Raw genomic sequence first — 21,626 nt, 5'->3', positions numbered from 1 at the left:
CAAACATGGTGGCCAACCTTTAGAAACCCCGTCTAGTTGTTTAGAGAGGTGGGCCACTGGCCTTAGCCAGGACCCCATGGTCTGGGTCAAAACTCCAACCACCATCTTTTCTCTCTCTGACCCATATAGTGTAAATGGCTTTGTCAGGTCAGGCAGCCCCAGGGCTGGGGCCGACATGAGTTTCTCTTTTAACTCATGAAAAGTTTGTTGCTGTTGGGACCCCCATTCGAAAGGTTCCTTGTTGCCCCCTTTGTGGCTCCATACAGGGGCTTGGCCACTACTGCAAAGTTTGGGATTCATAACCTGCAGAACCCCATGGCTTCTAAGAATTCCCTTACCTGCCTTCTGGTCTTAGGCTCTGGTAGGTTGCAAATGACCTGCTTTCTTTCTGATCCCAGAATGCACTCCCCCTGTTGGATAGTAAATCCCAGGTAATGTACCTGCTGTCTGTAGATCTGAGCTTTCTTCTTGGACACCTTATACCCACAGTCCTCCAGGTGCCGGAGTAGGGTATCCATTCCCGTGGCGCATCCAACTGCTGTGGGTTGTCCCAGCAGAAGGTCGTCGATGTACTGGAGCAACACGCAGCCTAGGTCTTTGGCAGGAAACTTCTGGAGGTCTCGAGCTAGCACCTCCCTGAAGATGGTGAGGGAGTTCTTGAACCCTTGGGGAAGCCAGGTCCAAGTGTACTGAGTGTTGACACCTGGCCCCAGATCCTCCCACTGAAAGGCAAACAGTTTCTGGCTCTCAAAGAGCTAGTCTGATGCTAAAGAAAGCATCCTTCAAGTCCAGGCAGGTGAACCAGCTGTCGTCAGCTGGCAGCAACACCAACAACATGTACGGGTTAGGTACCATTGGGTGCAAAGTCACTATAGCTTGGTTGACCAAGCACAAATCCTGTATTGGCCTGTAGTCCTTGGTCCCTGGTTTGGGAACAGGCAGGATGGGAGAGTTCCATGTAGACTGACAAGGGACTATAATTCCAAAAGCCCTCAGGCACTTTAGATGGACCTGGATACCTTCAAAAGCTTCTCTGCAGACCGGGTACTGTTTTGCCTGACCGGCTGGGCCCCAGGCTTAACTTCTATGAGTACGGGGTCCTGCTTGATTGCCAACCCTGGAGGGTTGTCTTCTGCCCACACCAGTGGCCACTGCTTACCCAGAGCTGGTCCTATCTCTTGGCCTGGCTCAGTTAAGAAGTCTCCATTCCTCCTCCCGAGGAACCATAAGGGCCATGATGTCTCCCATTCCAGGTAGCTTTAGCTGTAAAGAGCCTTGCTTTGTAAAAGAGATGGTGGCTCTCAGCTTGCTAAGTAGGTCGCTTCCTAGCAAAGGCAAGGGGCAGTCAGGCATGTACAGAAACTGGTGAATCACTTCATGCCCCCCACCCCCCACAGTGCAGGTCCAGGACAAACAGAAAGCTTGCTTTGCCAAAATGCCTGTAGCTCTGATTATATCAATAATCTTTTTGGATAAGGGGGCAACCAGGGTGGTTACTACTGAATGTTCAGCACCAGTATTGACAAGAAACCCAATGTCCTTGCCCCAGACTGTCATCCTGACCATGGGCTTTTGGGGGTACATGAGCCTCATCCCCCTCATCCCGTAACCCTTCTGCCAGATTGAACAAGGCCCCTTCATCCTTGTCTGAGGCCTCCTGCTCAGAGTCGCCTTGTTTCCCTTTCAACTGGGGGCACTTGTCTTTCCAATTCCTATTTCCTTACAGGAAGCACACTGGTTATGATGCAAGCATGGACGGCCAGACTGGGTATTATTCCTGGGGGCCCCCTTCTCTTGCCCCTTTTGGGGGGGACCCCTCTAATAGCTCAATTGGCAGGTCGGCGGGCTTGGCGTTTGCTCTCTCTGTGGTTCTCTCTGCGGCTTAGTGCATCTCTATTCACGAACACTTGGTTGGCTATCTCCAATAACTGTGAAGTATCCATACCTGCAAACCCAGCCTGTTTCTTCAATTTTCTTCTATTGTCTTCTGCGCTTTGACTAACTAAAGCCATGTTAATCATGCACTGATTTTCAGGGCTATCAGGATCAAAAAGAGTATACATACAATAGGCCTCACATATTCTCTCATAGAATTGTGCCGAGCTCTCATCTTTTCCTTGAATGACCTCAGAGACTTTGTTACATTTGTGGCTTCCTGAGCTCCCTTCTTTAACCCTTCCAGAAGGGCTTCCCTGTACCGGTTTAGCCTTTGCATACCCTGGCTTTCATCTGGGTCCCACTGTGGGTCTGTTCCTGGTAATTAGATCTTCACATACTCTTGAAAGTTTTGGTAATCAGCTGGAACATGTTCTTCCAGCCACTTGGTTGCTGTTGGGGCACTCACCTCCTTTCATCTGTGTTAAAGAGGTACATAAGCAACTGGTGGCAATCAGCCCAGGTGGGGTTGTGGGTCTGGATAATAGTTTGAGGCAAATCAATTATAGCTTGAGGCTTTTCGGTATAGGATGGGATATTGTTTTTCCAATTGAGGAGATTGGCAGAGGTAAAGGGTTGGTACATAAAGGCATGCCTTTCCACCATATGCCCATCCTCATCTATCCCAGTATACTGTTGCTCTCTCAGGGGCATTTGTATCCCAGTTCTATGACTCAAATGGGCTGCCAAGGGAGGGGTTTCTCCCGAGGTCTCACATCCTTTCTTTTCTACTCTGGGTGGCCTAGGGGTATGAAGGTCTTGTGGAAGCTCGGGCACACTGGGCTCAGGGTGGGAGGCCTCCCTTCTTGGTGAAAGCGGGGGCCACTGGCACCATTTCTTGCCATGAATCCTCTGATTTTGGGTCGGACAGGATTTTAGGAGCTGACTCCCCTCGGCAGGTGGAGTGGGATTCTTCCTTGGCTGTCTGTCCCTTTGTCACTAGTACTACTGCTGCCTGTCCTCTTAACCACTGTGGGGGGTCTAAAACCAGCTGTAACCAAGTGTCTATGCACGGAAACTTGTCTGGGTATCCTGACTTACCAGTTGCCTTGTGCCATACCTTTGAAACAAGGGACCTGTCTAGGCTTCCTTCTGGTGGCCAACCCACTTCTAATGCCAGCCAGTCTATCTCACACAAAGTTCTAAGTTTTCCTGGTGTCATAGTAACTCCATAGCCTCCATTAAATCCTTTCTTGAAATTTTTCAACATAGTTCCTAGTGGAGTGGGCTTACTTTACATTCCACCCATCTTCCTCCCAAGACAAAACAACACTCACACCACAAGAAGGAAAGGGTAAAGGGGTCACTCATTCGCCTCTCCCGTCTCAAACTCAAGCACTCACTCACTTTCATTTCCTTTTTTGCAAACAAGTCAAGCCAAATCAAAATCAATACTGAGACCAAAGTGCTGATAAGGGCACACCGTGGGTGATCAGGACACTTCCACTCAAATGGAGTGGGAAAGTTCACAGGACCAGTCCTACCTTATTCCAGGTGTCTGGACTCCAAGAGCTGGTTCCTTCCTGGTGTTCAGCCACTGCGTTGATCCTCCACAGGGGCCTGCCATGCGCCGCTCTGATGAAGTGTTCCACCGGAGCAAATGCCTACCCAGGAGGGCTCTCAGGATCCACGTTTCTCAAGCTGGCTGGAGTCCCCCATAGGGATGCTCCACAGGGCAGGCCTAAGCTGCCTAAGGGGCTGCCTCAACAGTCTGTTAATCACCTTGCTTCCTGGTCAGGGAACCAAGAAATGTAGCAGGACGAGCCATAGACAAAACCCCTCAGACACCAGGTTAAAGAAGGAAGAGGCTTTATTCGGCCAGGAGCATCAGTAGACTTGGTCTCAAGAACCAAGCTCTCTGAAGAAAGAGTTCCTGGTCCTTTTAAGGGCTTACAACTCTAAGGGGTCCACGTGAAAGAGTTGTAACAGATTAAGATCTATAGATAACACATGTGGTTAGAGTAGGGGGTTAATCTTTAACCTCAGGCAGCTTTTACTTCCTCCTTCTCTTTAGAGACAGGAGACAGTATGAGAACTGGCCTCTCTCCTCACTTTAAGATTCCTTGAGTTAGTAAGCCACTTCCCTGTTTTTTGGTTTAAGATAGTTCTAACTTGGTGGGGCATCTTTACTATCAATTTTCCTCTAAAGGTTAACTTTTTACTTTTCTCGACCAATACTGCAGTGGTCACAATAGGTTAGATGCACTGAGGCCCTCTGTAGGTGATTGGATCTAAAATTTTTGATAGGAAGACACGGGCTGCCAGCAGCCTCTGTGTTCTTGGGTAAGCACCCCCAAAGCTACCCTATTATACACACTAACAAAATGGTGGAATGGCTTTTCTAGGGAAGGGAAGGCTAAGACAGGGGTGGTTATGAGCCTTTCTTTTAGCTCTTCAACCTGATCTACTTCCTCAGAAGTTCACAGGAGATGGTCAGGCTTCCCCTGGGCAAATTTTTGGTACCAGTTTACTGTTTAGTGTATATGAGTTAATCCATAAGCGGCAATATTCAATTACCCCTAAAAATGTTCTGAGTTTTTGTTTAGTTTGAGGCAAGGGTAGAAACACAATTTTTTTCAACGCATTCAGGCCCTATCTTTTGCTTGTCTGTACTTGTCAAGTGGCCTAAATATTTACACCAGGCTCCACATACTGAAGCTTTCCCTTTGAGACCCCTAACCCCTCAGACTCCAGATGGTTAAGAGTATGTGTACAGAAGCTACTTTTTCTATGTGTTTCCCAGATATAAGAATATTATCTACAATGGGGCACGGTGGGTCATGCCTGTGATCCCTGAACTTTGAGAGGCTGAGGCAGGCAGATCACGAGTTCAGGAGTTTGAGACCAGACTGACCAACATGGTGAAACCCCATCTCTACTAAAAATACACAAATTAGCCGGGTGTGGTGGCATGTGCCTGTAGTCTTAGCTGGTTGGGAGGCTGAGGCAGGAGAATCACTTGAACCCAGGAGGCAGAGGTTGCAGTGAGCCAAGATGGAGCCACTGCACTCCAGCCTTGGTGACAGATTGAGACGCCATCAAAAAAAAAAAAAAGAATATTATCTACATATTGAAGCAGAAATATTTGCTTTGGGACAACTTTTTTTAATACTTGTTTTAAAATTTTTTTTTTTTTTTTTTTTTTTTTTTTTGAGACGGAGTCTCGCTCTGTCGCCCAGGCTGGAGTGCAGTGGCGCAATCTCGGCTCACTGCAAGCTCCGCCTCCCGGGTTCACGCCATTCTCCTGCCTCAGCCTCTCCGAGTAGCTGGGACTATAGGCGCCCGCCACCACACCCGGCTAATTTTTTGTATTTTTAGTAGAGACGGGGTTTCACCGTGGTCTCGATCTCCTGACCTCGTGATCCACCCGCCTTGGCCTCCCAAAGTGCTGGGATTACAAGCGTGAGCCACCGCGCCCGGCCCTGTTTTAAAATTTGACCAAACTGGTTAGGGGAGTCTTGAACCCTTGGGGTAAGACTGTTGATCAATGTTGTTTCTGCCCTGAATGAGGATCTTTTTACTCAAAAGCAAATATATCTTGGCTATGTTCAGCCAGAGGACATGCCCAAAAAGCATCCTTTAACTCTATCACAGTAAACCATGGATGATTATATGGAATCTCGTTGAGAATGGTGTAAGGATTGGGAACAATGGGCTGGGTAGCCTGGACTATTTAGTTGATAGCTCTGAGGTCTAGTACCGGTATGATTCACCTGATTTCTTGACAGGCAGTATTGGGGTGTTATAAGGAGACATACAGAGTTTAAGGAGCCCGTCCTTAATGAGACTTTCAATTATGAGTTTTAACCCTATCCTGCCTTCTAAGGGAATGGGGTATTGTTTTCTCTTTATTACTTCCCTGGGGGTTTTTAGCTCGATATGGATTGGAGGGATGTGGAGTTTCCCTCGGTTTCTTCTCTGGATCAAACATCAGAATTAATGTATTTTTCATCTGCGGTAGTGAGTAGGTTTAATGAGATAAGAAATCCTTTAGGGCCAACTTGTAAGCCTATGTTCAATTTTAGCATTAAGTCTCTTCCTAATAGATTAGTTCCTGTCTCAGGGATCAACAAGAATTGGATATGAGTCAATCGATCTTGGTATATGACTTCCATACTTTTTAAGATTTTTGTTTTAAATCCTACTCCTTGTATCCCAGAGACTAAAAGTTCTTCTGAAGAGTAGATAATATTAGATGGAGGGAAACAGAGGAGCGAGTCACTCCTGAATTGACTAAAAAGGTGATAAGGTCATGCTTACGTCCCACCTCTAAATTTATTAAGGGCTCCTGGTGGGACTCAAGATAAAAGAGACAGAATTTCTGAACCCCCTATTTCTCCTCAAAAGTCATGAGTGGAAGTGCTTTCTTCTCCTTTTTAAATTCAGAACATTTTTTCTTGAAGTGGCCTGCCCTTCTGCGTTCGTAGTACATATCTTGTCCCTCTTCACTCTCAGTTCTGAGATTCTTTGACCTTGTCCCACCACATTCTTTAGAGGGTCTGGTAAATGAGGGGTTGGGTCTTCTAGATGGAGGCTTGTGTTCTTTAAATCGGGGTCTAGACCCTTTGTAGTTTTTGGCCCCCTGAGAGTTTTGTTTAGAAACGTGTGGGTTTGGAGCCACTTGTTGGAAAGTGTATAACATGAGTCTTGCTTTTTGTTTTTGTTTTTCTTCATCTCTCTTCACATAAACTTTCTGAGTTTCCCTGAGAAGTTCATTTAAGAGCCAGTTTTCCCAATTTTTGTAATTTTTTGAAATATCTGGCCAACTTTTAGTAACAAAATGGAGCTTTAACATTCCCTGCCCAAGGGGGTCTTCTAAATCTAGGCCTGCATATTGTCTTATTTGCTGTTTTAGTCTGTCTAGGAATTTTATAGGCCCTTCATCTTTTTGTTGTTGTTGTATATTAAATGCTTTAGAGAGATTTTGAGTTCAGGGTACTGATTACCTAATTCATTTTATTATCATTTCCCTTTGATAATGCATTTTTTCTCAGTGAGCTGTGTTACTATTGTCCAACCAGGGATCTTGGGTGGGGAATTTGTGGTCTGCAGTAGGAACGTTTTGACTGGGAGAGTGTCCACATTCTCAAATTGCCATAGCAACCCTACGGATTATGCTTCTTTCCTCCCTTGAAAAGAGAATGTCTACGATGGACATTAGCTCGACCTAAGTGTATAACTGAGGTCCTAAGAATTGATTAACTTGATCTGTCACTCCAAAAGAGTCATCTAACAATGGCTTAAGTTTCTCTTTTTAAACTTCGAGGGCCGGGCGCGGTGGCTCACGCTTGTAATCCCAGCACTTTGGGAGGCCGAGGCGGACGGATCACAAGGTCAGGAGATCGAGACCACGGTGAAAACCCCGTCTCTACTAAAAATACAAAAAAATTAGCCGGGCGTAGTGGCGGGGGCCTGTAGTCCCAGCTACTCGGAGAGGCTGAGGCAGGAGAATGGCGTGAACCCGGGAGGCGGAGCTTGCAGTGAGCCGAGATCGCGCCACTGCACTCCAGCCAGGGCGACAGAGCGAGACTCCGTCTCAAAAAAAAAAAAAAAAAAAAAAAACTTCGAACTTTTGAACTGGACAAGGGAGGATTTATGAAGCCAAAAGCTCCCCCGCCTTGGGGCACCTCTTTTAAGGGGAAGAGAGTTGGGGCTGATTTTTAAGTGTGGAGGGAAATGGGAAATTCTGGATATTCCTTTTACATTGTTTTAACTCATATTGGAGTCCCTTTAGGGAGGGGTACTTGGGCTGAGAGAGAATAGGCTCATGGGGTGATGTAGGATTATAAAGAGGAGGAATAATGTGAGCAGGGGAAGAATCTGGAGAGGGATCCAGGATGGCAACGGCTGCCTTCGAGGGACACTGAGCAGGGAAGATAGTCCAGGGGATCCCACGTGCTGGAGTCTTTAGGCATGGGAACTGGCTTTTCTGGCTTTTTATTCTGGGGTGCTAGATTAGGTTTTTCCCTAGCTGTCTTTAAGGGAAAAAAGAGGACAAGTCCCTGCCTCTAACAAAGAGCATAGTCCAGTTTTTCTTGAGAAACTGGACTTTTGTCCAGTGCAGTGGCTCACACCTATAATCCCAGCACTTCGGGAGGCCAAAGCAGGCAGATCACCTGAGGTTGGGAGTTCGAGACCAGCCTGACCAACATGGAGAAACCCTGTCTCAATTAAAAACAAAATTAGCTGGGCGTGGTGGTGCATGCCTGCAATCCCAGCTACTTGGGAGGATGAGGCAGGGGAATCGCTTGAACCTGGAAGGTGGAGTTTGCAGTGAGCCGAGATCATGCCTATTGAATTAGAAGTTGACACATCACATCCTCATTCGACCCAAACTTTGGCCAGAAGATTGAGGGTTTGAGGATGGGTTCCTGAGTCCAAATCAAATGCAATTTTTTTTTCTTTTTTGAGATGAAGTCTCACTCTGTCACCCAGGCTGGAGTGCAGTGGTGCTATCTCGGCTCACTGCAACCTCCACCTCCTGAGTTCAAGCAATTCTCCCGCCTCAGCCTCCCAAGTAGCTGGGACTACAGGGGCACGCTGCCATGCCTGGCTAATTTTTATTGTATTTTAGTAGCGACTGGGCTTCACCCTGTTGCCCAGGCTGGTCACAAACTCCTGAGCTCAGATTATCCAACCGCCTCAGCCTCCCAAAGTGCTGGGATTACAGGCATGAGCCACCACGCCCAGCCAGCAATATTTTATCATTTGTTGTTTTGTCTTATGTTTAGTCCTTTCATTATTTTTCATATATATATATATATATATATATTTTTTTTTTTTTTTGAGACAGAGTCTTGCACGATCGCCCAGGCTGGAGTGCAGTGGCATGAAGTTGGCTCACTGCAACATTTGCCTCCTGGGTTCAAGCAGTTCTCCTCCCTCAGCCTCCCAAGTAGCTGGGATTATACAACAACACCATGGCCAGCTATTTTTTTGTATTTTTAGTAGAGATGGGGGTTTCACTATGTTGGCCAGGTTGCTCTCAAACTCCTGACCTCATGATCCTCCTGCCTTGGCCTCCCAAAGTGCTGGAGTTGCAGGTGTGAGCCACTGCACCCAGCCTATTTTTCCAATATTTTAACATGAGACCTAGGGGGATATCGGGGGAATATCATTGTTATTATACTTATCTTTTCTACCCCCTGTTTTGTTTGGAGTAATTCCCATATTGGGTCCTGGTTAGGCTCAATCTCTCATACTAAAGATTTCTTGCCTATTCTTTCCCTGGAGGCTTATTAAGGCTCAATCCCTCATAATAGAGGTTTCTTGCCAATTCTTTCCCTGGACGCTTGCTAAGGCTTAATCCCTTATACTAGAGATTTCTTGCCTATAATTTAGTCCTGCCTGCTGGAGGCTCCTTGCACCTTTCTTTCACTTTGTCCACTCTGGCTGCTTTTCTCATGGGAATTTAGGTCTCTCTTAGCATTGGTGTGCCAGTATAAGTCCCATGGCAGGATCTGCCACAAGCCGTATGTGGAGACCATGGAACTACAGATAGGTCCCACTGACTCTGCACAGCAGTAGTGCTTAGTATCATTCCCACAAGCAGCACCACAAGCAGTAGCGCTTGTGATCGTTTACAGACTCTCAACCTCCAGAATCCCAACCATCAAGGAGATACTTTGTCACCCATGTGATGTTTTTTACCTTGACCTGTGCACAGAGTTACCTGATCACCACGCTATTGTGAGCCTTTTTCTTTCCGCATTGCTGAGAGTCCAGATTTATACGTCACAATGAATGGGTCTCAATCTCTAGCCCCTGGGGCTACTGCAACAAGGCAGTGTGACGTGTCTCCCCCTGGGAGGTGACCAAAGACCCTTCCCTGGAGGAGAATCAGAATCCCAGATGAGCCCCCAGAATTGTTGGAAGTAAAATGTTTGATGTCACAAAGTGAAACCAGCACTCAGGCAAAAGATTATTCAGTAAGGCAGTTTACTTCTGCAGAGGGTGTTGTTTGTGTCAATCACAATTGCAAGAGCACCCAGAACAAAGGAGAGAAAAGGTTTTTATTTTGTTTTTCTTTTTGAGATGAAGTCTCGCTCTGTCGCCCAGGCTGGAGTGCAGTGGCACAATCTCAGCTCACTGCATCCTCCACCTCCTAGGTTCAAGCAATTCTCCTGCCTTAGCCTCATGTGTAGCTGGGATTACAGGTTCGTGCCACCATGACCAACTAACTTTTGTTTTTTTAGTAGAGATGGGATTTCACCATGTTGGTCAGGCTGGTTTCAAACTCCTCACCTCATGATCGGCCCACCTCGGCCTCCCAAAGTGGTGGGATTACAGGCATGAGCCACCGCACCCAGCCAAGTTTTTTATTTTTAACACAAAGTCTCTATATCTGTATCACTCCCCCATGGACTGGGGTCAGACCACACAATCTAAATTGACCCGATTGGCTATTTGTGAATATTTTTCCAAATAATGAAGGGAAGGGGGATATACGAGTCACATTAGTGGGACCTGCGGTTTTAAAAGGTGGAAAGGGTGCAGAGTGAGTAACCAAGAAAACAGATGTGAGTTATTGATTAGAACTGATGGGAAGAAAGATTGTTATAGTAATAGGGGCAACGAAGCATGGAGAACAAGAAAAGTTGAATTTGAGAACAAAGAACAAGGAAGTTAACAGGGAATTTTATATTTATACAATAAAATTTTAAAAGAAATTTTATTGTATTTTATAATACATAAAATTTTTGTTCAAGAGAAAATCAACTTTTACTTTGATAATAGTGTATTATCAATACTAAAGCTAATTTTAATAAAACCTTATAAATAAACTCAAATTTGTCATTTATGACCACTCAAGATTTACATATATATTTTGTAATCTCTTGTAATTTTTTAAACTTTTTATATTTTATTTTTATCTACATTCTTTTTACTTTTTCAAACAACCTTTAAGTAATTTCAAACTGTTATAGGAGATAGAAAGAAATCATTTAGGGCCAGGCATGGTGGCTCATGTCTGTAATCCCAGCAATTTGGGAGGCCAAGGTGGGAGGATCACTTGAGGTCAGGAGTTTAAGACCAGACTGGCTAATATGGTGAAACCCCATCTCTACTAAAAATACAAAAAATTAGCCAAGTGTGCTGGTGCACACCTGTAGTCCCAGTTACTCCAGATGCTGAGGCAGGAGAATCTCCTGAACCCAGCAGGTGGAGGGTGTGTAATGGCCCAAGGGGTTCACGTTGCCCTTTGTCTAGACAGAGCCAATTCATCAAGCCAGGGTAATTTGTGGAGGAAAAGTTACATATTAAATTTGAACTCAATTGAACGTGGACACAAACAATGATCACCAAGTCTTGGAACAGGTTATGTGAGCCCCTTGAGGCATCCATCCAGCGCTGATATGGAGAAACCTCTATTTCAATCTATTCCTATATGTTAGTTATTGAAAAACAATAGACAATCACAAAAAAACAAGTTGAGCTTTTTGTGTTCCTTGAGCCGTCACGAAGGGCCGCCATGACTGGGCCTCATGCCAAACAACTCATTACAAAAAAAAGCTAGGGTCCCAGACAGCACTGAAGCTTCATGAGACCTCTCCTCGTCTGTGCACGGATGGGTGGCCGACTCTGGAGCCCAAGCTGTTGCTTTCCAGTCGGGTGGTTGAATCCTCCATAGTCTGAAGAGTGCAGTTTCCGACTCTGAAGCCAGGCCTGTTGCTTCCTGGTCTGTTGCTGAATCCTTCGCAGTCTGATGTGGAGGCAAAGTTAAAAATTAAATTTGAACTAATGGAATGTAAACACAAACTATGGTCACCAAGTCCCGGAACAGGGTGTGTGAGCCCCTTGAGGCATTCCTCCAGAGCTGTTTCAGAGAAACAGGAGAGACCCTCCTGGCATCGGATTCCTGCCTCTTGAGGTCAGGGATCCCAGAGGAAGGAGCAGGCACTTTTCTTAGCTGTTCTACCTCCTTGAGTGATATCTCCAGGCACGGGAGTGAACCAGATAAAAAGGGCCTGAAGTGAATCCCTAGCAAACTGCAGCAGCCCTACAGAATGGAGATCTGACCATTGAAAGAAAAACAAACACTAAGCAACAGCAAAAGCATCAAAAACCAAAAAAAAGTACCCACAAAAACCCCATCCAAGGCCGGGCCTGGTGGCTTACACTTGTAATCCCAATACATTGGGAGGCCAAGGTGGGTGGATCATGATGTCAGGAGACCAGTCTGGCCAACATGGCAAAACCCCATCTCTACTAAAAAATACAAAAATTAGACGGGGTTTGGTGGCTCTAGCCTGTAATCCCAGCACTTTGGGAGGCCAAGACAGACGGATCACCTGAGGTCAGGAGTTCAAGACCAGCCTGATCATCATGGCGAAACCCTGTCTCTACTAAAAATACAAAATTATCCAGGCATGGTGGGACATGCCTATAATCTCTGCTATTTGGGAGGCTGAGGCAGGCCAACCACTTGAACCCAGGAGGTGGAGGTTGCGGTGAGCCAATATCACACCATCACACTCCAGCCAGGGCAACCATAGTGAAACTCCATCTCAAAAAAAAAAAAAAAATTTAAGGATCAGCAGCCTCAAATATTGAAACTAGACAAACTCATAAAGATGAGAAAGAATCAACAAAAAAACGCTGAAAGACCAGAGTGCGTCTTCTCCCCCAAATGATCAAAATGTCTCTTCAGCAAGGGTGCAGAACTGGACAGAGGATGAGATGTGTGAATTGACAGACGCAGGCTTCAGAAGATGGGTAATAACAAACTACTGAGCTAAAGGAACATGTTCTAACCCAATGCAAAGAAGCTAAGAACCTTGATAAACGGTTAGAAGAACTTCTAATTAGAATAACCAGTTTAGAGAGGAACATAAATGACCTGATGGATCTGAAAAGCGGAGAACAAGAACTTCATGAAGCATACAAAAGTATCAATAGCCAAATTGATGGAGCAGAAGAAAGGATATCAAAGTTGAAAAACCACCTTGGTGAAATAAAGCATGCAGACAAGATTAAAGAAAGAAGAATAAACGGGAACAAACAAAGCCTCTGAGAAATATGGTGTTCTGTGCAGGAAATGCGTGAGGGGAGAAGAAAAGACACATACACCATACCTTTAAGGGTAAACAAGCTTTATTCCATGTAAATGGCAATGCAGATATAATAAGCAAATTGATAAAATAAGCAAATTGCAATGGGAGGGGGAAAAGGGAAAAGAGATAAATATGTTTACACTCACCAGACTATGGAGGATTCATCACCATACAAGGAAGCAACAGCCTGGGCTCCAGAGTCAGACATTACACTCACCAGTCTATGGAGGATTCACCACCACACCAGGAAGCAACAGCCTGGGCTCCAGAGTCAGCCACCCCTCCGTGCACAGATGAGGAGAGGTTTCTTGAAGCTTTGGCGCGGTCTGGGACCCTAGCTATTTTTGTAACGAGTTGTTTGGCATGAGGCTCAGTCATGAGGGCCCTTCGCAACTGGGCTCAAGCAACACAAAAAGGTCAAGGTGTTTTTATGTGGTTGTCTGTATTTTTTAATAACTAATGTATAGGAATAGATTGAAATAGAGGTTTCTCTGAAACAGCGCTGAATGATTGTCTCAAGGGCTCACACAACCTGTGCCGGGACTTGGTGGCCATTGTTTGTGTCCACGTTCAATTAATTTCAAATTTAATATGTAACTTTTCCTCCACATTTGACCTCAATTGGATACTCAATTGTAGGAAAATACTCTTACAGATATATGGGGAAGGCAAAGTTGAAATAGATTACAGATACTGGGTAAGCATGGGAGAATTAAAAGCACAATTGATTAAAACCACACTCAGCATGGCTTTGCAAGGAATGTAATATTGTGAGAATTACCAGGGATATACGCACCACATTCACTATGCAGTAAGGCGCAAACCCCTCCTTGGGCTGCGGTAAGCATATCTAATGCCATTTGATTTTGCAACACAACAGTACGCAGCTGAGCAAATTCATCTGATAACAACATAAGTTCAGTGCTACTATTATTAAGAGATTTTTCCATATATAAGGTTAACATTTTAATTTGTTGCTGAAGCAGGATTGTACCAGCAGCAAGGGAGAATACTGTTATAAAATACCATCACCAAGGAGGCCGGCACATTCATAACTAGTGATGTTTGTAAGCATCTAGATTACTGGGTAGGGGAATATTATCCCCGATGGTGAATGGAATTAATGGCCACCCCCAAGTTCATTCCCCCATTCAATACAGGGACAAGTATCACCATCCACAGGATCTGCATACCAACAGCCCCCCCAGGGGACAGCAATGGAGCTACTGTAATCATAGTGTAACAATGTGTTACTGAAGTAAGAAAGAGATTGTGTTTCACTGAGTGCAATGTTGTCGATTTGGAGTATGTGTTGACAATTGTCTGGAGAAATTCCATTTAAGACCTCCAGACAAAGGGGATGCTATATTGAATCTGGCCACCCGCACAGCAAGTTCTCAATATATTCCATTCCAGGCATGTTGGGCAGGATACCAAGGCTTTCAATGCAAGGTGAGGGTAGAGTTCATCTTTTTTTGACTTGGCAAACATAGATTGCTAAGTGTGATCAAAGGAAGTCCAGGTTGGATTGCAAGTGTTGTTGTTATGGCCCCACTGGTAATGACATAGCCATACAGAAATGTTGTCAGGGAAAATTCTCCAAGATAGCCCATTCCAGGTGGCCTCCAGCAACTCAACATATTGCCAACATTGACTGCATTTGGCTTCTGTTGCAGCAGTGGCTACCCAGTTGATGAATTTTCCCTTGGCCTCAGACACAAAGACACAGGTGCTGATAATTAGTAGATAGGTTACTCCCTGTAATGACAAAAACAGAGGAGAACACGATACTGTTTCTCATCTTTAGGAAATTGTACTGTGCCTTTATTTTCTGCCCCCATAGCTACAAGGTCACCAGCCTTAGGAGCGGGATCTGATGAATGCTGTACCCATATTTTGGCTCCAGGATTTAAGCTACCTGTACCAGTGGATCTCATCTCCCAGTTCTGTATGTAGCCTCTGTTGTGGCAGAGATTTCCTCAGGGGTTAATTGTTGACAAGGTGCCACTAACAATTGAACAACCTGCATCTGTGGTTTTATAGCAAAAGAATCTGGAGTGGTATTGCATAAAATGACCTTTATCTCTTGCCCATAATTGCTATCAATTAAACCACCATACATTATAATGGCCCCCATTCCAAGGCTTGAACACGTTGTAATCCATTCATCCGCATTCAAGTTTGCAGTTATGGTGGAAATTTTGGCCTGTTGATCTTCCTGCTTATTAAATAACCTGTCAAGAGAAAGCAGACACATTTGCATCAACATGGAAAACAGCGATAATAATTGTGTGTGCCAGGATTCAGCTATCTTCCCAGTATTGTTTTCTCCAGACTTCTTTATTCCCAATTAACCATTTGTTTCATTACCATTGGGGCATCCAGCTAGTAAGACCATTTGCTACTGACCAAGAATTGGTATACAAGTGACAAATCCCTCTGGTCCCCTCCTGAATAGCTCAGAGGATGGCTACTAGTTTAGCTAACTGGCTGCTCCCACCCCTTCCTTCATCAGAAATGCTTATGTTTCTAACAGGATTATAAGGCACGGCCTTCCAGCATTGGGTCCCACCAGTGTATTTGGTGGATGCATCAGTAAACCAAGCATGTTTCTGATCCTCTGGGCTTAGTTCTTCAAAGGATTTGCCCCATTAGGTGGGGGAGGTTTTCTTTCCTATCTGCAGGACTTCCTCAGTTGTTTCCTGAGCTGGCAAGTTTTGTACATCCTCATGTAAAAATAATACCCCTGCCGGGCCTAGTGGCTCACGCTGTAATTCCAGCACTTTGGGGGCTGAGGTGGGTGGATCACGAGGACAGGAGTTCAAGACCAGCCTGACCGACATGGTGAAACCCCGTCTCTATTAAAAATACAAAAATTAGCCAGGGATGGTGCTGTGCACCTGTAATCCCTGCTACTCTGGAGGATGAGGCAGGAGAATTGCTTGAATCTGGGAGGTGGATGTTGCAGTGAGCCAAGATCAAGCCAATGCACTCCAGCCTGGGCAACAGAGTGACACTCTGTCTCAAAAAACAAATGATACTCCCTTTGGTTTTGGCTTAGCCTGGTCTTGTATGTACCATTTCCATTCTATGATGCTACTTTCTTGGGCATGCCCTATCAGGTGAGTTTTGGGGGAACTCATGACCCAAGTCATAACAGGAATTTCAGGCCTCATAAAGACATTATGGTTGAAGCAAAGGTGTTCTATTTCCAGCAAAGCCAATAGCAAGCTAACAATTGTTTCTGGAAAGGGGTATAAGCTTTGCCAGCCTCTGGCAGTTTCTGGGTCCAAAATCCGAAAGATACCCTCTTCCCATCTTGCTTCTGCCTAAGGCTCCAATTAGCATGTTGATCTTGGACAGTTACTTGCAGCTCTACTGGCCCATCCATTATAGGTCATAGATCCAGGGCCAGTTGCACCGCTTGTTTAGCTTGTTCAGAAGCCATGCTGTCTGTCTCTCCTCAATGAAAGTCATAGCGTTTCCTAGTGACTGCATGCAGAGGTTGTAAAATGTTACCCAAGTGGGGAATATGATGTCTCCAGAATCCAAACAAGCCAGTAAATTTCTGGGCCTCCTTTTTAGTGGTAGGGGTTGCAAATTCTAGTATTTTAGCCTTCGCCTTTGGCAAAATGGACTATTTCCCTGCATTCCATAGGATGTCAAGGAATTTTACAGTTTGTGCAGGTCCTTGAATTTTACTAAGTTTAATTTCCCATCCTTGAGATAGGAGCCGGGTTTTACCTGCTCCAAGACCCAGCTGACTAGTTCTTCAGTTTTACCCTGACCAGGCCATTCAGACAGCTATTTTTTTCTGCAATAGGCTGATAGCTTTGAGCCTAATCAGTCAAGACATAGGCCTGGTATTGGGCCTGGGTCAGTCTGGAAGTCAGAGTAGCATTTTCCTTTTCCAGCTTACATTTCTTTTGTAGCAACCAGCCCCTCTCTTGATACATTAACTTATAAGCAGTAAGCAAACACCATCCACTCTGTGAGATCCCCTCAGCATCTCCTTTGCTGACTGGAATCCCCTGCAGCACTTCATGCACAGTCAAACATTTAAATTGCACTAATTTAGATTCCCAATTCCCACAAAGGCCAGTTCCCCTGGACCATTCAACTGCCAATAGGGAGAACTGGGGGAGTTCCCATCCTGGGACATGGAAAGCCCCTGAGCTTTCAGCCCTGTCCTTGTGGCCAAAAAAGTGACACACTTTTGTTTTCGAATCCTGTTTGTGACACCAAAAATGGGCTGTATGGGAAACGCATGAGGGGAGAAGAAAAGACACACAATACAAGTAAGGGTAAACAAGCTTTATCCCACATAAGTGGCAATGCAGATATAATAAACAAATGATATAATAAGCAAATGATATAAGCAATCAATATAATAAGCAGATTGATATAACAAGCAAATTGCAATGGGAAGAGAAGAAAAAAGAGATATATATATTTACACTCATCAGACCATGGAGGATTCACCACCAGACTGGGTAGCAACAGCCTGGGCTCCAGAGTCGGCCACTCCTCTGTGCACAGAGGAGGAAAGGTCTCATGAAGCCTCAGCGCAGTCTGGTACCCTAGCTCTTTCGTAACGAGTTGTTTGGCATGAGGCCCAGTCAGCAGAGCCCTTCACGACTGGGCTCAAAGAACAACAACAAAAAAATCAACTTGTTTTTGTGATTGTTTATTGTTTTTAAACAACTAATATATAGGAGTAGATTGAAATAGAGATTTCTCCAGAAAAGCTCTGGAAAAATGCCTCAAGGGGCCCACACAACCTGCTCCAGGACTTGGTGACCATTATTTGTGTCCACATTCAATTGAGTTCAAATTTAATATTTAACTTTTCCTCCACACCAGACTATGGAGGATTCACCACCAGACCGCGAAGCAACAGCTTTGGCTCCAGATTCAGCCACCCGTCTGTGCACAGGTGTCTGGGACACTAGCTCTTATTGTAATGAGTTGTTTACCATAAGGCCCAGTCACAAAGGCCCTTGGCGACTAGGCCCAACAAACACAATAACATCAACTTTTTTTTTTTTTTTTGCAATTGTCTATTGTTTTTCAATAACTAAAGTATAGGAATAGATTGAAATAGAGATTTCTCCATAACAGAGCTGGATGATCATCTCAAGGGGCTCACATAACCTGTTCCGGGAGTTGGTGACCATTGTTGGTGTCCACGTTCAATTGAGTTCAAATTTAATATTTAACTTTTCCTCCACAAATTCCTCTGCCTTGATTAATTGGCTCTGTCTAGGCAAAGGGCAAGGGGAACCTCTTGTGCCATTACACAACCTCTGCCTCCTGCGTTCAAGCGATTCTCCTGCCTCAGCCTCTGGAGTAGCTGGGACTACAGGTGTGCACCACCACACCTGGCTAATTTTTTTGTATTTTTAGTAGAGATGGGACTTCACCATGTTAGCCAGGCAGGTCTTGAACTCCTGACCTCAAGTGATCCTCCCACCTTGGCCTCCCAAAGTGCTGGGATTACAGGTGTGAGCCACCGTGCCTGGCCCTAAATGATTTCTATCTATCTCCTATAGCAGTTTGAAATTACTTAAAGGTTGTTTCAAATTGAATAACTAAAAAGAATGTAAATACAAATATAAAAAGTTAAAAAATACAAGAGATTACAGAATATACATATTCTGTAATATATATAAATCTGGAGTGGTCAAAAATGACAAATTTTATTTATTTATAAAGTTATATTAAAATTAGCTTTAGTATAGATAATACACTATTACCAAAATAAAAGTTGATTTTCTCTTGAACAAAAATTGTAGGTATTATTAATACGACAGCAAAATACTTCTGTTCACCTTTTGAATACATTCAAAAAGAGAGAGAGTGAAAAAGAGAATTTGGGGCCTGGCTCAGCTCAGGGAGGAAGCCCTGCCTGAAAAGTCTGCAGCTTAGGCTGTTCTTTCCTCACTCAGCCCAGCATCTCATCTCATCTTCTGTCACTCAGGGCCTGAGGGGGCGGGGCCTTAAGCATTATCCAGTCGAGGACATTGGGCTGGAAACCGTCCAATCAGGCATGCAGCTGGAGCAAACAGAACGGCTTCGGGTTTGGCGGGGCCTTTGTCTCTCCCTGCAGCCAGCCGGAGCTCAGGGTCTAGTCTTCACTGCTCTGTGTCCTCTACTCCTAGAGGCCCAGCTTCTGTGGCCCTGTGACCTGCAGTATTGAAAGATCCACAGCTAAGACTCCGGGACCCCCTGGAAGCCTAGAAATGGTGAATGTGCCCGGTCCTACATCTCGAGAGAGGGGAGGTGCTGGTTGAAACCAGTGGAAAGTGGCTGTGGCGGGACTCAGGCCTCCCTGCAGTCAGCTCCACAATCTGCGCCCCGAGTTCTCCTTGCCCAGCTTGGCCTCCGTCCCCTTCAGCCATAAGATGGCGGCTGCGCTGACAGCCGTGGCCCCGGGCGTCCTGTCTCTTCCCTGCGCGGTGACTGTGCCCTGGCCTGGAGCCCTCTCCCGGCAGCTCTGCACCCGCAGCGCCACGTCTCTCCCAGATTGTGCAGGGACCACGGGGAGGGTCGTCAGGGGAGAATCCTGACTCGGGGTGTGGGTTCATGACTGGGAAGAGCTTTGGTCTGTGGGGTTCACAGTTTTCTTTTCATCTATTAAGAATTTAATGGGGCCGGGCGCGGTGGCTCACGGCTGTAATCCCAACACTTTGGGAGGCCGAGGATGGCGGATCACTTTAGGTCAGGAGTTCAAGACCAGCCTGGCCAAAATACATCTCTACTAAAAATACAAAAATTAGCTGGGTGTGATGGTAAATGTCTGTAGCCCCGGTTACTCGGGAGGCAGAAGTGAGAGAATGCCTTGAATCTGGGAGGCGGATGTTGCAGTGAGTTGAGATCACGCCACTGCCCTCCAGCCTGGGCGACAGAGCAAGACTCGGTCTTAAAAAAAAAATTATATGAGTCACCGCCAAAATATCAAATAATTTAATCAAAGAGTGATTCAAGAATTGTGGAGCACCCAGCTATCCTTTGTAGTTTGTGGTCCATGGGAGGGGCTTGAAGAAAAGACATTTATAAGGTGCATGATGAAGAACACCAAATTCAATAATGGGTTAGATATAGTTATATAGATTCTTAATTTGTACAATCAAGGTGGAAATTTCCAGGTTATGTATTCAGAGCTTAATTGGCAGTTTATAGTTGTTTAAGCCTGAATTTTGTTTCCCCTAATGTAGTAATTTACCAAAAAATGCACTTGAGTTTAGATTTTTTTTTTTAGAAGTAGAAATCGGGGGACTAGAGCCTCCTCAGTCTAATTGCCTGCCACTTAATTATTTTCACACCCCATAGGGGACTGATTATCCCTGGCATTTTTCACATGTGCCCCAAGCAGGGCCTAAAGCGTACCCCATGTACCTCAATTAATAATTTTTTTAAAGCATTGCGTAACACTAATGAAAAGATTTGTTTTCTGTTTGTAAATATTTCTTACGAGAAGAAAGCAAAGAATACTCCCCTGACACTGTATTGTAAAACATATCTGTGCCTCTTTTTCCTTTTTTTTTTTTTTTTTTGAGATGGAGTTTTCACTCTTGTCGCCCAGGCTGGAGTGCAATGGCGCGATCTCGGCTCACCGCAACCTCCGCCTCCTGGGTTCAAGCGATTCTCCTGCCTCAGCCTCCCGAGTAACTGGGATTACAGGCATGCGCCTCCACGATCGGCTAATTTTTTTTGCATTTTTAGTAGAGATGGGGTTTCTCCATGTTGGTCAGGCTGGTCTCGAACTCCTGACCTCAGGTGATCCACCCACCTTGGCCTCCCAAAGTGCTAGGATTACAGGCATGAGCCACCGCGCCTGGCCTCCTCTTTTTCCTTTATATTGCCAGAGAACTTACCAAAATGTTTTTGGGTCAGGATTACTCTTCGGAAACTTTATAGGGTGCTGTGTCGTCGGCCAATATTCAGTTTTTTTTCTGGTCCTGAGTTTTTAGTAATTTCTGGGGATAAACCAAGATATCCACCATGACTATGTCTGCTAGAGTGTCTAGTGACTATTAGCTCTTGGGTCATTTTCTCCCATAGGACTACCTGAAGTATGGAGTGTAGCCTCTCAAGGGAGCAGGTGGCAGCCTTGGGACTGAAAGGCATCTCCTGGTATACTTTTTTTTTCTGGAAAAGCTAAACCCTTGAGATACGAAGATTGTCTTCACCCAACCTAGCTTCCATTTCTTGGAGACACATTGCTAGGCAGCCAATCAGATGCTGGTATTGAGGGAAAGACAATTTATGCCCCTTGGATTCTCTTGGGTGTGGCAGAAAAATAGTGAAAGAAAAATCATGAAAAATTTGTAAAAAAAAAAAAAAAACAAGGACCAAAAGACAAAAATCTGACCCCAGTAAGATGGTGTAAAATGCACCTGGCCACTCACTGGGGCATAGTACAGTGACTCCTGGGAAGGTGGTTATTGAGCATGTAAGTGAACAGGGTGGGGTGGGTGATTGGATCTGTACCTTGAAAATATTGGTTCACTTATTTTGACCTCAGGTGTTTTTTTGTTTGTTTGTTTGTGGTTTTTTGTTTTGTTTGGTTTGGTTGGTTGTTTTTGAGACAGTCTCACTCTGTTGCACAGGATGGAATTCAGTGGCTCGATCTCA

General features: G+C 45.0%; 2 protein-coding genes across 2 annotated transcripts in view; one reads left to right on the top strand and one right to left on the bottom strand.

Moving 5' to 3' along the window:
• Positions 1-21,626, bottom strand: part of LOC129459389 (zinc finger protein 93-like) — a 116,362-nt gene that overhangs the window by 43,709 nt on the left and 51,027 nt on the right. The window lies entirely within an intron of this gene.
• The window catches only part of LOC129460212 (zinc finger protein 506-like), a 71,233-nt gene continuing 68,227 nt past the window's right edge, over positions 18,621-21,626 (top strand). Inside the window, exon 1 of the mRNA XM_063616494.1 lies at positions 18,621-19,234. Coding sequence (XP_063472564.1) covers positions 19,232-19,234 — 3 coding nt within the window. The 5' untranslated portion in view covers positions 18,621-19,231. The remainder of the gene's footprint in view (positions 19,235-21,626) is intronic.

This window comes from Symphalangus syndactylus, chromosome 13 (assembly GCF_028878055.3).
Source record: "Symphalangus syndactylus isolate Jambi chromosome 13, NHGRI_mSymSyn1-v2.1_pri, whole genome shotgun sequence".
NCBI lineage: Eukaryota > Metazoa > Chordata > Mammalia > Primates > Hylobatidae > Symphalangus > Symphalangus syndactylus.
Note: the sequence above shows the minus strand (reverse complement) of the source record. Positions and strands in the feature narration are given on the sequence as shown.